The 15,551-nt window shown below is 33.4% G+C and overlaps 1 protein-coding gene across 2 annotated transcripts in view; it reads left to right on the top strand.

Annotated features, from left to right (window-relative positions):
- LOC103525551 (cadherin-9) overlaps positions 1–15,551 on the top strand; it is a 105,559-nt gene that overhangs the window by 49,302 nt on the left and 40,706 nt on the right. For both annotated transcript variants that reach the window (XM_008490511.2, XM_030444791.1), the window contains one exon: positions 12,913–13,207. In XM_008490511.2, the coding sequence (XP_008488733.1) occupies positions 12,913–13,207 (295 nt within the window). The remainder of the gene's footprint in view (positions 1–12,912; positions 13,208–15,551) is intronic.

Below are 15,551 nucleotides of genomic sequence, written 5' to 3' on the forward strand. Positions count from 1 at the left end.
AGAAATTATGATGTATCAAAATAGAAATGAAAAAAATTGTAAGGACAAAGGAAGAACAAAGAATTAAGGCAAAGAATTTCACCAATATTTTAAATTATAACACATGAAAAATCTATTTGATTCCAAAATAATAAATTAATACTTTGTCTCCACTTACATTGCATTCCTCAGTTAACACATTTTTTTCAAGAAAAAATTGACAGTTTCAAGCAGCCGTATCTTCATCCTGATGAATCTTCAGAATAAATCTTTACTTGTTTGAAAATATTTTCTGAAGGCTTCCAACGTAAACCTTGTTGAAAAATTGCTGGAAGTAATTTTTTTTTTTTCAAAAAATATTAAAAACAAGGTTTTGAATATAATTTGATTGCTTCTTTTAAAAAGAAATCTGGAGGGCCAGGAAAGAAAATAGTGAAAGACAAATGCTATATCTTCCAAAACCACTAAGATGGCTTTCTTTTTGAGAAAAGACATCTGCTCATTTCTGACAAGCTAAATTTTAAATGAAGTTTCAAAAGTAGGGAAGAGATCTAATCGCATAATGCATAACCCAGGTATAAATAGTTAAAATGTGAAATATCTCAAACGCTACAGCACATGATAGGCTTAAGCTAGAATTTTCAATCAAATTTGGATATTGTATTTCACAAAATAAAGAATCAGTTTTTGAAATACAACAGCAATGATCAGAGACTTCAAATACAAGAATAACAAGACTGAGTTGGCATTGTTTGCTACATCTAGAACAACTGTCATAGGATTTGACAGCTTCTCTTTCTTCAACTACATAAAAGACTGCTAAAAAATATTCCCAAGTTCTTGTCATGTTTAGGGTAAGAAGTTGGCTTCACATAGTCATAACATTCAGTTGCATTCAACATTAGGAAAAGGTTTTTGATGATACATATAGTCAATACAGTGTAGTACTGTGTAAAACTTGTGAAGAGATATAGGATTATATTTATACCAGAGGTTTTCCTGGCAAATTGAAAAAAATATGTGCTAGAAAGTTCACACTAACCCTGCCTGGAGGAAGGAAAATGTCACAGATTATCTTTTTAGATGACTATCTGTTTTCAAGATTCTGTGTACCTTTTTCAAGTTCAAAAGCTCAATCATCTAAACTCCCTGTGAAAAACAAAACTAAACCATAAAGAAACCCCAAGATATCAGAAATTAGGAAAACCTCAAACTCTTTATTCTAAACTTTCTTTTCCTTTTTCCTTTCTTCTCCTATCCAGACAAAACATCTAGTATGCAATGATTTCCAAGATTTCTGTAAAAAATAGCAGAAAGCTGCCAATTATGTACCTCTATGGAGCCTGTGGGAAAAGGAGAATATGCAAGATAATTTTTGAGAATTTAGGAAGGCTAAGAGACCACTTTGTCCATTGCATAAATACAGGAATCTGAAATATTAACCAACTTCTTTTAAAGCCAAAGCCAATATAAGGTAATTTAGTAGAGGGAAAACAATAATTATCCCCCACCTTTTTTCCTTTTTCCCTCTCCCTCTATGTTCCTCCTCTCAGCAATGGCAAATTTATGATCACCAGATAGCGACCAAAAGCTGCTATGTGGAGTGTAGTTCATCATTCACTATGATGCTTGCTTTTAGTCACAGTTCCTCTTACCCAGGGATCTCCTGAGTGTGCTAAAAGCACCTATGATGTGGGTGAGGACAACAGTAATGGGGATCTAGGGACCAAACAGTGGAGGTTTCCCATGTGGAGTTCACTGGGTCTGAGAGCATTTACAAGCTAATGAAAACCGAGGCTCAAAGTAAAAAAAACCTTGATATAAAGACAAAGTGAACATGAAGAATCGAATTCTCCTTTATCTCTAGTGGTAACTTCCAGTTGCCATTTAAAATGCCATTTTCATTTTGATAAAAGATGGCTTTTTGGAGCATTAAATCCTCTTGGTCTTGGCAAGTTCTTTATACTGAAAGGCCAAAGCAGGTCTGTCTCAAGGACCTCTCTCGTCCAAGAGTCTACCAGTATAGGTATTTGTTATTCAGAGTATAGCCCTAGCTTCTTATTACAACTTTATAAGCTGGTGTTTCTGAGACTTGCAGCTTTAAGCCTGTGAGAAGGTTAGACTGGTGACAAACTGTAGACTTATCAGGCAGTCATTTATTGTGCATGTAAAGGTGAGAGAGTGAGGAAAATGTACTTCACAAGATTCTTTTCATGATGCTGTAATTTTATTGCATTGATTACTTTATGAGAGTGATTCTGAGAAAAAGGAAGTGTTTTAACTATATTGTGGTTTACTGGTACCTGCCAGCCTGGTGACAACAAGAATGAAAAACAGATCAGAGGAAATCAATATGAGACTACATAGAAAGAGCAATTTGACTGCATCAGAAGATGATATTGTGCAACATTTTGTCTGTCAAAGAAGCGATTATTAATAGTCACCTTGGAGATGAACAGAGGAGCTGTCAACAACCAACTGTCAAGAACAGCAAGTCTTTTCTTCCCATATGTGTGTGATACATCAAATCCTGTGCATTGCAGGAATTATCACACGTTTCAACCTCCTAGAAACTGAAAAACATGTTAGTCTAGCCAATATAATCAGTCAATTTAACACTATACTGGGTATCAATTGAAAGAGGAATCTGTGATCTGCTCAGAAGTACATTACTACCATCAAAACCTTGCTGTATGCATTGGCTGTAGCACCACAAACGCACTCAGCTAACCTCCTCTCTCTTACATCAATCTGTAGTCAAGAAACTGCTGAAATCTCTCTTTTCTGTTTTGACACATCAGAGTGTAATAAGAAGAGAGAGCATTTCAGCCAACATGAACATTTCAGAAGCTATAAATTCCTCCTTATCTTGTTTCACAGTTCAGGCACAGACATGTCCATTTCAGATGAAAACCATCATACCATTTTTGTCAAATTAGGAATGTGAGAAAATTACAACCAGGCTGATAATATTAAATTAGTCTTACCTGTAACTGAAAAGAAATTGTTTTTATGTATTCACCAGCTCCACAGAGGGAACCTAGAGAGAAATTATATCAGTTTCCCTCTCTTTAAATTGTAGAACTCTCAACAAAATCTCAGAGGTCTTTAAAATGGTTGATTCAGGTACAAGATCCCTGCCATAAAATATAGGTAATGCTGGAAATAACAAATTATTTAATACTTATTATTATTAATAAAATTTAATAATTTTTGTGCACATTTTGCTTTGTCTTTTCCATATGTAAAATATAATAGCCAACATTTATCCTAATGAGGCTTTTCCTCAGAGCTTGTTTATATATGAGATGGTCCTGCATAATATTACCAAAAAAAAATCTCTGGAATATCATGAAAACAGTCATGCCTCAGCTGTTTCATTGGAAGCAGGGCTTGGAAGTATTGGATTGACTAAGATAACAGAGTACACAATGCAAAGGAGGAAAACAAAAAAAAGCCTAAATATTTAATAGCTACCTACTCAGTGAACAGTACTTGAATTTGTGATATGGTTTCTTTAGCTTTTCCTAATGCACAAAAATTACAAATATGGAAGTATTAGGTGGGATAGTGTTATACTTTTGATTAATATATTTACCTAACTTAAAATGTCTCTTTGTTGTCACCACCTGTAGCTATTTTTGCCCCTCAAACTTTCATTTGCAGCTTCATATTTCTAATTAAGAGCTAAAACACATTTAATTTCTGAATAATAAGAACAAATTCAGTTCTTATTAAAAAATTCTAGTTTACAACTTCTATGCAGTTTTATGTGGAATTAACACTACTATATCACACTGTTAAAAATGTTGAAACAACTGACACAAGCTTTAAAAACAGTGTTATTCTGTCAGTTCCATCTTACAGGGATTGTGGAAGTAAGCATATTTTTCTTCTTAATAAGCATTTGTGATGAATAAACACTGTCAAATACCAGGAGGTAACCGAGCATTAAACATTCAAAAATAACTGGGTCAGAAAGCTGACTGATATGACTGAATTAACAAGTCAAAAATAAAATATAGAAAGTGTTTACTTACTCTGAGTCTCAATACTTTTAAAAAAAGGGAAAAAGTTACTGTATCTTATGTGTTACATAAGTAGTTAAAGGAATAACATTGCATATTTAATTTTAAACCTATTTTAATTAGATATAAACTCATCCTTTATGAGCATTCTGCTGGGCTTCCTTTCCATCAATATTTGTTCTGAGAATCAAAGAAAAACACCCAAAAAGCCTCTTAAATTACTCTTACATTATCTAATTTCTCTATATTAATCTCAATCTTATCACCTTGCAGATTCAGCTATTAAACATAACCTTAGTGATGCAACATGGTGGATCTGCGAGGCTTTATGCTTCATTTGGGTCCTATATGTCTCTAGGCTCTGCTTCACTTTCATGGAATTTTCATCTGAAGCCCCTGTCAGCCTTATCTCAGCTCTTCTTATCCCTACTTCAGCCTTCATGCTTAATCAGCCAGGCACAATCAGCCCATGGTTTATGCAGAACCTGATGACCATCTCAAGGCCCCTCCAAATGGCATTACACTTCAGAGGTTCTGTTGTGCCAGGAAATAATTAAGTTGTTTTGATAACTAATTCAGCCACCACCTTGTCTTTGCTTTCATTTCAGTAATGACCTTTCAAAGAGGGTACTTTGAAACAAGATTTAAAGGGACTGTACAAGTAGGGGGTGTAATTTTCACTAAATATAAAATCAGTTACTAAAAAAGAAAAAAAGAAAAAACAAATAAAAAAATTTAAAAATTAAAAAAAAAAAAAAAAAAAAAAAAAGATGAGCTAGAGTATTTCTTTCTTAAGTGCTGCTAAGAACATTATCAGAACACATCTTCAAGGCCTGGTGTTTATTACGTTCCATCCTGTTTTCAAATCTTCACTTTGACATACTTGATTTTGAGAATACACTTCTCAAATTTTTTAATTTTTCCAAGAGTTGGGCATACATCTTGGAGCATGCATGAGGCAAGGGAGTTGTAATCAGACTGAAGAAGGCATGAGATAGATCACTCTACAGTATAATTTCACTGAGTACCCTTCTGTTGGTATGATAATTTGCATTTCCAGCACAGGCTGCAGAACAGAGAAACAATCAAATGCTATAATTTCAGACTGTGACTTTTTTGTTTTGTTAACTTTGCCAAGAAATAAAAAGTAGCAAAAAACTTTAGTGATGCTTTAAGTTAACCAATGACCTTTCCTACCTTCCCCTACTGTTCATTTGAAAGTGTAGTTATAGATAAATGTTTAAGGTATTGAAAGAATAATCCTTTAACAACCCCATTCTGTAATTAATAGTGAGGAAATAAGCAATTTTTTTCTTGTGCTGCGTTCACAGTGTCCACAAAATATTTAGCTTATCTGTTTGCAAAGTTGGATCTTAGGAAAAATACGTCTTTTAAAATTGTGATTTGAAGCTTGTGGTAGAGATCCTTGTGAACCAATAAGCACGGAACTCAAAATCATCTCTTTTTCAGGTTATAAACATTTTCATGTAAAATTATGTTGTAGAGATAGTAAATAACAATAAAATATTTTGAGTATTTCTGGAAACACCACATAGTTGAACAGCTTAGGAAAAATTTGGGATCCACTTCCTTTGAGTCAGCAAGCCTATAGTTTAATTTTGACTGTTTGCTGCTCCAAACTTTGAAGCCTGCTTACATATTTTAAGTAAAAAAATCTCTTTGATCATACTGCCTCATATCTGAACATCTTACTCAATTACTCTTGCATTATATTGTAGAAATTGCTGAAAAACATTCAGCCCTGACCAGTAGTCATCTGTCTACAAGTATGCATACATTTATTTATATTTGCACATAAAATTATGATTTAAAAATAATAGATTTTGTGACTGGTGTATTCTTCAAATCATTGTGGCTGAGGGGGCAAGGAGTGTTAAAAAAAAAAAAGAAAAAGTCACAGAGACTAGACATACAAACTCATATTATTTTCAGAGCCAGAGCTTTTAAACCTGCCTATCTCTATACACATATTTTGGTATAACAGGGTATTTTTAGTGTCTCTGAAATAGCAAGACATCACATACAGAGACAGATTTCACTCAGAAGTTTCTGGTGAGAGAAAAATCTATGACTCTAGGGAGCTATTAAAGTAACAGTATTTGGTGTTGTAATGTGGTAATTCCTGACCTGTGGAAATAATTGATTACTATGGTTGATTACTGGAAACTTCTATATCATGTTATAGAACAACCAAATGTCATGGTATATAAAGCATTAAAAAGAGTTTAGGTCTTTTCACCAGGCTGGAAACATGCAAGACACCTGTTAATCAGGAGAACAAAGAGAGGAGAAGAAACAAAATCTTTGTATTCTGAAACCCAATTATTTGTGTAGGAGTAAGAGTATAACTACTATTCCACATTTAACTACAGCCCAGCATATAGGGCACAGGAGGTATAAAAGGTATGCAGGGGAAGGAGGCACACAGGAAAACAGCTCTAGTTTCCATTACTTCCTCCTAGGTATGCAGAGAGGTACATGGTGGAAAAGAATTGCCTTATATTGTGTTTGTATCAGCAGAACCAAAAAACTACTAAGAATTCTGCTGAACCCCTCATGAATGAAAACTAGATTTATCCTTACCTACTAAGACAAAATCAGCACCTGCAGCTGATGTCAGTGTTTTTGACAGTGTCATTCTCTGGAGAATTTGTAACAATAGGCAGCTGAACACAAGAACCAGATGCTGGAAAACAGAAGATAAGAAAAGTAAATGTCATTTGTCTTGTTTAATATACAGTCACTTAGGCTACCATCACACACAGAGTTTGGTTGTTTAATTAAGAAGTTTGTGCTGATGTCACAAATTCAAGTTAGGTAAATACACTGCCATTTCAAACATACATAAAACTTTTGGTTAAAGGCTCATAAATAGAAAAGTAAAGCAATACAGATACTGCTTCTGCAGTCCACACTGAGCAATTACTGTGGTTATTAAGGTATCTTTAGAGCTTTTAATTAGTTAAAATGCTAATGAAGAAGATCATGAACTGAGCTGCTGGTGGTTCTTTATCACTCGGTGAGGGTAATGGTCAATATCCTAACTGGCACTATCACTCAATATACTTTCTGTGAGATTGTAGGGTTGGCTGGGTTGATGCAAGATCTTATTTTAAGCTCAATTCTTCCATTTTTGGTATAAATTACTTTGTTTTCTCTTAGGTAATACTCATCCATCCTCCTTTCCAAATACTCCTTTCCTACCTCTATATGCATAACCTTCTTCACTTGGAGTAAGCTTGGAGTGATAATTACAGCCAAGTTTTCTGGGTTCCAACCAATATTTGCTTTACTACATTGTGGTAAACTCAATCTTTTTCTGTGCCACAAGTTCAGAATAAATAGCACAGTACAATCATCATATAGGCATAAAAAAATTGAAGTAAATAAACACGTGGCTCTTTTAAAGTAACATACACATGAGCTTGGTTTTTTCCCATATTTTGTATGTGTCTTCCCTCAGCCCAGGAGCTCTAGTTAAAAACTGTAATTAAAACATGTTTGGGGAAACCTAAAAGTACAGAAAGTTTGTTTATATCTCTCATTTCTGAAAGGGTCATTTTGGATTCACTCGAATAGCTTATGATTCCCAGTTCCTTCCAATTGATTAATATTTATATATATTGCTTTCACATTTAAGAAGAACAATCTCATTAGTGATAAGTAACTCATCTTATTCTTTTTTCCCTTTTCATCGGTAACAATAGTTATACAGAAATAAATTGCAAATAAAATGAAAGCTAAATGAAGTCTGGAAATTCTTTTTTTCTAAATTGGGACAATTAATTCTTAGCACTTTATAATCTGTTTAACTGTATCCATTGATTCTTCCCTCTTCCATGGATTATATGTTACTCTCTCTTAGCTGAGAATAGATCATCCACATAGTTTACAGGAAATTTAGTAAATTAGAATTTAATTAATAAGAAACAACCAAGTACTTTAAAATGTGGGCCTTTAAAGCACTCTTTTCAAAGGTAACTTTTTCTTTTCCTTTTTTTTTTTTTTCCTTTGTGCTTTATTTTGTCATTCCAAACCAATTCCTGAACTGATAGTTTAGGAGATACCTTTTCCCTACAAAGAATGCTGATATCTTCTCTACTGTGTATAATAATAGCAAATTTGAGAGAAGTTATTAATTAGTCTTGGGCACACTAAAAATTTTAAATAAAAACTTTCCTGAAACCAGGCAGTTATGTGTTACAACCACCCTCAGCTCATAAATATTGAGTGCTACATGAGGGTAAAGCGTAATCCAAAAGAGCTATGTACTAAATTCAGAGGAAATAGAATAATACTACAGAATTCTGAGATGATCACTTGTTTGCCTATTCCTTTATGTATTGAAAATTGCAGCAATTGGGACCAATATTAAATTATGCCAAGATTTCTTTTGAGAACACCAAGATCTTAACTACCAAATCACATAAAAATTCACTTTCTCAGAACTCTATAGCCAAGCTAAATTGAGATGCACACTTTTTCTATGCAAATAAATAATAAGAAAAAAAAAAGCATTTAAAATAAAACATTTACAAATATGGACATATTTACAAGATGAACCCTGTAACAGAAATAGGTAATTGTCACTCCTGTAGCCATTACCAATGTCTTTATATCTGATGATCCTCAGGAAAATTTGTGTTGAGGATGTATTTAACCATCCACACAGCAAACTATAGAAAAAAGAGAGACATTAAGATTCTCAAGACTATCTTCCAGGTTATGTCTTCGTTACAATGCATTTCAGATTATCCAGTCCTGTATACTGAATGGAAAAGGGATGTTATTTGGTGTGGTCATTATGTACTAAGTAATCTATTACCTGGTTTGGGATCAATTTTTTTGTTTTTACTTCATCAAAGTATTTCATGATGATGAAATTGTAGAATGCACAATTCATAACATGAGTAAGGATACTTTTGACAAGTTCATTTTCGACCCATGCAGAGTTTTAGGACCCCACCACAAACACAGAAAAAGGACCATTTAAACAAAAGATGAGAAAATGACACAAAATATTTCAACATAAATTACTTTCTTCCCAGACTGACAGAGTTTGTAAAAAGCAGAGCTAAGCCACAGCAGTCAAACATTACTGCAGATCAAATGCAGGAATATTATTTTTTCCAGTTTGTATGTCTTAGCCCCCTTCACACATATATACATCTTACTAATTAAGATATTAAAAAAAAAATTTAAAAAAGCACAAGTAATTTTGTATGTATAACTGTTAACTGTAATTGGAAATAGGATTCAGAGAATTTGTCTGTTCTTGTTCTTTGGCTTTAGAAAATAAAGGGCATGATATTTTGTAAACATATAATACACCACATTTTTCCTCTGATTTTTCCACAAGTGATTTTCTGTAGATTCTCTGTAGAATTAATATTTGAAAAGCTGAAATAATATTTAATAGTATAAAGTGAAACTATTTACATAGTTCATAGATTACCAGTCATAAAGAAATACAGATTGGTCAAAATTAAATTTTTGGTCCAGAAGAGAGCCATGAATATGATCAGATGGCTGGAGCTCCTTCTTATAAAGACAGGCTGAGAGAGCCAGGGTTGTTCAGTGTGGAGAAGGCTCCATGGATACTTTATATCAGTCTTCCAGTTCCTAGACAGGACCTACAAGAAAGCTTTTTACAAGGGCGTGTAGTGACAGGACAAGGCTTAATGGCTTTGAAGTGGAAAAGGGTAGTTTAGGTTAGACATTAGGAAGAAATGTTTTCCTGTGAGGGTGGTGAGACACAGGCACAGGTTTCCCAGGGAAGCTGTGGCTGTCCCCTCCATGGAAGTGTTCAAGGGCAGGTTGGATGGGGCTTTGAGCAGGATGGGTGGAAGTAGATATCTTTAAGATCCCTTTACAGCCTACTCATTCTATCGTTCTAGGATTCTGACTTGAAATACATCTTTAGAAAAGTAAATCTTCTATACTTATTTTGCATAAACATCTACAATGTAAATCGACTTACTCTGTCTCATAAATTAAAAGCATGTTTTCCAATTCTTTAATATAATGAGAGAATTGTTTAACAGTTCTGTTACAGTCATAGAGAAATACAAGTATTTAATTTTCCTCAGATGCTAGATAGTTTTGCTTTATTTATTTATTTATTTTATCCCATTTTTTTTCCACAAAACATGATGCTGCAAAAAATCACATCACAGATTAATGAAGAATCTCAAATACAAAACAAAATGTACATAGGATTTAGTAGCAATAGCAACTGTACTTCAAGTGCTAGTATAACATTAGTGATAGAGGATGGAAATTGTCATTGCTGGGAAACTGACATTCTATTCCCCAAATCATCATGCTTAAAAATACTTCTTATAATTTGCTAGAAACATTAGATGAGTAGGAAGCCTAAAATACCCATCCTGCTTGGCATCTTTGTAGATAGGTTGAACAGAGAAATAAAAAATATTAACCTGTTCTCTGAGGATAGGTTGTATGCATAACTGAGGAGCAGAGTAAGGGAATGGCAGTGGAAAAGATGCAACTTTTTTCCAGAACCACTAATTAGCACAGAAGAGATCACTGCTCCTCTGCTCCTTCTACTTGTTCATCTTCAATCTGTTTCATGATGTTATCAACCCTGTATTACCAGCAGAGTTGCTCATATGTGCAATGAAAATGAGGTTGGCAAGATAAAATTATTTATATTCACAGAGTGGAACTCTGCTACTCATCTATCTACATCTGTCTTCTTTCAATATATAGAACCTCTTTCCTGCAGATGACCACATCTCCTAGTCTAGAAACAATTTGTATAAATGAAAAATTTCAATTGAAAATATTGCAGTCTTAGGAAGTAAAGTGGTAACTTTAAGTCAGTTTGCAGTCTCTGAAACATTCTTTTAAGAAGGAGAACTGCCTTGGAAAAGCATTTAATAGGTTTTCAAATATTCACTACATTATTACCACAAATTCAAACAAAATTATATTAAAAATATAATTCCAAATATAATTTCCAATAAAAGACACATTGTATGCTTATTAGTTCTGATAAGATTCTACACATAAATATTCCTTTTTAAACAAATGATTTTTTTTCTGTTCTAAACAAAAGCAAACAATTTAAACATCTCATTCTGTCCTCTGCCCCCTTCTTACATTGATTTTTCAGTTCAGAACTGTGTGATATTTTGTTTCAATAATGACAGCTTGTTTTTAAAGTGAAAAACTCCTAGTGTCTCTGGACATTACATTGTTCCTGTGCATAGCAGTCCTGGCAATTAAAGACCAGTGCTCCTGTAAGTTAAGGTTCTTTCTTTGCAGTCTTCCAAAGGCTGCTATGGAGATAGTGCCTGTGGACAAGAATTAGTTTCATTGAAAAAACAGTAAGTGAGATAATTAATTTTCTATCAATAACAATTGTTGTTGGAGTTTATATATGTGCAGGAAAAAAAAAAAAAAAAAAAAAAGAGAGAGAGAAAATAAACAAGAAAAAACCACAAAAACCAAACACCAAACAAAGAATAAAAATATGAAAAATTACTTTGTGAATACAGAACATAAATGTGCATCTACTCAACTTCTGAAGGACTTACATGTCTAATGTAACTACTTACATGACTAGTGTTAGTACTATGAACTGTGTGAGAAACTCTAGCTACCTCTAGAAGACAATAGTAATAGTCAGATCGTGTTCAGAGGCTCATGCTAGGCTACAGTGTTGAACTACCAGAAAAAGTCAAAGTAAACAAATATAACTCAGTCCACCAAAATACTTGTAGAGGTGGCATAATAAAAAGATTCAGTTTCTTAACTATGAAACATGGCGCTAAACATTGGCAGGAATTCCAAAGCAGGTAAAGAAGTGGCATAAAATAACTTATGTGGTTCTTGTCATTATCTAGAGTAATACCTTTGCTGATACTGAACAGTATATTCTCAGGTAGGTGATGTACTACATTTTACTACTCAAAGAAATCAAAAACATGCTGGTGTAAGATTCTTTCTGTCCATTTTAAAATACTCAGGTCACTGATCTATGGCCAGATGTGACTGTAAGCACATATCAGATGTATGTAATAAGGAACAGTGGGTCCCTGAAAATGAAATTAAGAGTAGTAGCTTTCAAACAAGAATATTATGTAAGAATTTCTAGTGCCTGGGTCTGCTCCAATGGCTTGCTTTGACTTTGGTTTTAGGCCCTTTCTCATAATGTGCTATGTGGCAATCTAATTAGAGCCTGTAAGTTCACAGGGATAGTTTTGAACACTTATGAAGAGGTGTAGTAGGAAAAGTCTATTAAATCCCACTTGATGCTTTGAAAATTTACCTCCTAGTGTTCTTGAAAATTATTTCTCCTGTGTGGAGAGGACTAGATGGAAGTAATTATCTGGGGTAAGCTGTTCCTTAAGAAAAAAAAATAATTAAAATCTAGAAACACAAGTTGCTTAAATCCGAATATCTATAGGTGATCTTGAGAAATTCAGAAGTTGTAATACTTAAAACTCATTTATTCTATATTGTTACAAGGTAATTGGTTGTCTTATCAGAAAGGAATATGTAAAAAGACAAGTGTTAATTTGTAAATAGAAATCTTGGAGTTTGTCACTCCCTAACATCTTCAAAAAGAAGGTAGTTTCTCAACAGATCCAATTATTGTTTTGGTTTAAAATTGGTAATTTTAAATATTATTCCAAGATCTTCTACAACACCTCTGTGTTTTTATGAGTTTGCTTAAAGATGTTTTTTTGTGTATGACTGAGTCTCAAATTTCTAATTCTTCCAATAGTGATACAGAAGATAACCATTGCTGACCCCAGTTACAGTCAAGATTGTAGACTTTCTCATATATACTGAATGATTTGGTCTGTAAAAACTACATATATTTATAGTATTCTTCTTTTCTACCTCCCTGAAGCTACACACTGACCAAGATAAAGGAGATGGAAATTTAAAGTACATATTAACAGGAGATGGGGCTGGCAGTCTGTTCATTATAGATGAAAATACAGGAGATATTCATGCTGCAAAGAAATTGGACAGAGAAGAAAAGTCCCTGTATGTGCTACGTGCCAAGGCTATAAACAGAAAAACCGGAAGACAAGTGGAGCCAGAGTCTGAATTTATCATTAAAATCCATGATATCAATGACAATGAACCAAAATTCACCAAGGACATGTACACCGCCAGTATTCCGGAGATGTCTGGAGTTGGTAGGTAAAACCTTTTCCTTTTGTAAAATTCAAACGGTTTTGAGCTGATTTGGAACTTCTATGTCCCTTATAATTTGAGGCTCTTAGTACTAGCTTCTATGAATATCCATGGAGCAATTTTTGTCACCAGTAACACTTTGCAAATTATTAGTTCCAGAATTTATTTACTTTTATCTCAATCCACTTTTAAATCCTTTTTTCCACACTATAAGCAACACTTTATTCTTTTAAGCCTTCTGAAACCGTCAAGGGATGGTTGTCTTATCAGTTACTACATAGTTTTGCTACAGCTGAGAATAACACGTATATGAAATGTATCCTCTTTATATTTGTTACATCTAATCTAATAAGTCTTTCTGTACATTTAGACATAAAGAACTTTAAACACGTGAGTATGTAAATAAATTAATGTATCAAATTGATGTAAAATATGTTCCTACAAATACTTAAAAATGTGTTCTTTTGCAGGTTTTATTTTTTTAATTTTTATTATTATTTTTCTCCATAGTATCGATATTAGTAGATGTTGTTGATTTTTTTAATATGTATTTTTCTGTTTGTTTTATGTTTTTTTAAGGTACCAAACATATTAACACATTTCCCAAATAAATCAGTCCATTATTACTTCTATTTATTATTTCTCTTCATGGATGAAAATTTATGGCTATTTACAATTGGTGCACCGAAAAGTCAGAATGTGGAGTCACAGTAGAAGATGAGTGAGAAATATAGCAACAAACAAAAATATTTCTCTGAGTTTTGTTCAAATATATAAAGTGAGACATAACATTGACCAGGACACATAAATCAGAAGTAAACATGATTACTTAAGTGCTCCACTCTAGCAGTACAGTCTCTCTGATAAAATGGTTAAGCATAAATTACATAGGCTGCAGGAAACAACTGACAGATAAATTCTCAAGTTATTTACTTACCATGAATTACTGTAAAGGTTTGCAAAGTCAGCCCTGGATGATGACATTGCTAAGAGAGACAATAAAAAACCAGTCAATATTTGTGACTAATATGTATCTTTGCAAAATAGCTTCTGGTAGCTAATTTTCTATGACAGCAGTAGCATAAATATAAAGGAACCATACTCTATTTTATAACTTTCTTTTATAATCCTGAGAAGGGAATACCTACACTACTGCATATAAAGCAAAGGGTATAAGAATGATTCCTTTAAAGATACATAGAGAATAAAGAAACCTTTTCCATGCAGAATTCACTGCACTGATAGTCAGTGAAGGAAAAATATTGGCAGTGCACCTGTCATACTTACTTTGAAATATATTTGTAAGGAAGGTACACTATAGGAACAGATTGGATAAAAAGCATGATGTCCGTGTTTAACCTTATCACTTAGTCCAAGTTCATTAAAGTCAATGGAGAGTAATGAATAAATGAGAACAGAATAGCATCCAGTGCTTTGGCACTGCCTGTGAAGTTTAAATTCTATGAAATGTCTGTATTTGATAAGGATGATGATAGTCTAGGTACCATTATGTACTGTAAACTGAGAAAGTGCCCATAAAAGACCCAAGTAAAGCTGAGTGTTACTGAAGAAATTGCTGAAGAAATAATTAGAGCAAAAGGATTTAAACAGTAGAAAAAGGCCCTCAGTTTCCAACATGAAAGTAAAAAAGGGATCTTAGTTACACTTTGCTCTGTTTAGTTGATATTTGCATTTGAAAAACTACTCTCCAATGGCAATTTTTAGCATCTGAATTCTAATGAATAAAAGTAGGTTCTTTTTTTCTTAAAGTAGTAGAGAATAATAACCCAAATCCAGGTCAGCCCATTCAAGAAGAAATTCTATATTTCTAAGTCAGCCATACGAATACTGATTCAACAGTCAGAATGTGCATATAAATAAATAAGGAATATACAAATACAATACTTGGAGTCCCTTTGTCCCATTCCTCCAGATGAGGAAGCAAATGCCATAACGAGAAACAAGTACTTGGGAGTGAAAAGGTGAGATTCTTGCCATATGTGGAATGCAACTTACAGGTGAGCAAGTGGTACACTTGCAAACCTTCCCATAAAACACAGGTAGAATACAGAATTAAGATGCTGTAGCTCTTGATATTTCTAGAGAAGAAAACTATGAATTTAAGCCAGCAAATATGCACTTAGCAGAACATCCCAGAAAATCCAAGAAGAGAAGAAAAAAAGTGATAAAAATTAACCTTAAAACTGACACAGCCTCACAATGGGCTATGTTAGTAATTCCTGGTTCATACTCTATGTGGTGGCTACAATATCCATGAAAAAACTCCAACACATATGAAATGGCATTTAAGCTGTTTTAATTATTCTTCATTCAATAGGTATGATT

This window comes from Calypte anna, chromosome 2, assembly GCF_003957555.1.
Source record: "Calypte anna isolate BGI_N300 chromosome 2, bCalAnn1_v1.p, whole genome shotgun sequence".
Taxonomy (NCBI): Eukaryota; Metazoa; Chordata; class Aves; order Apodiformes; family Trochilidae; genus Calypte; species Calypte anna.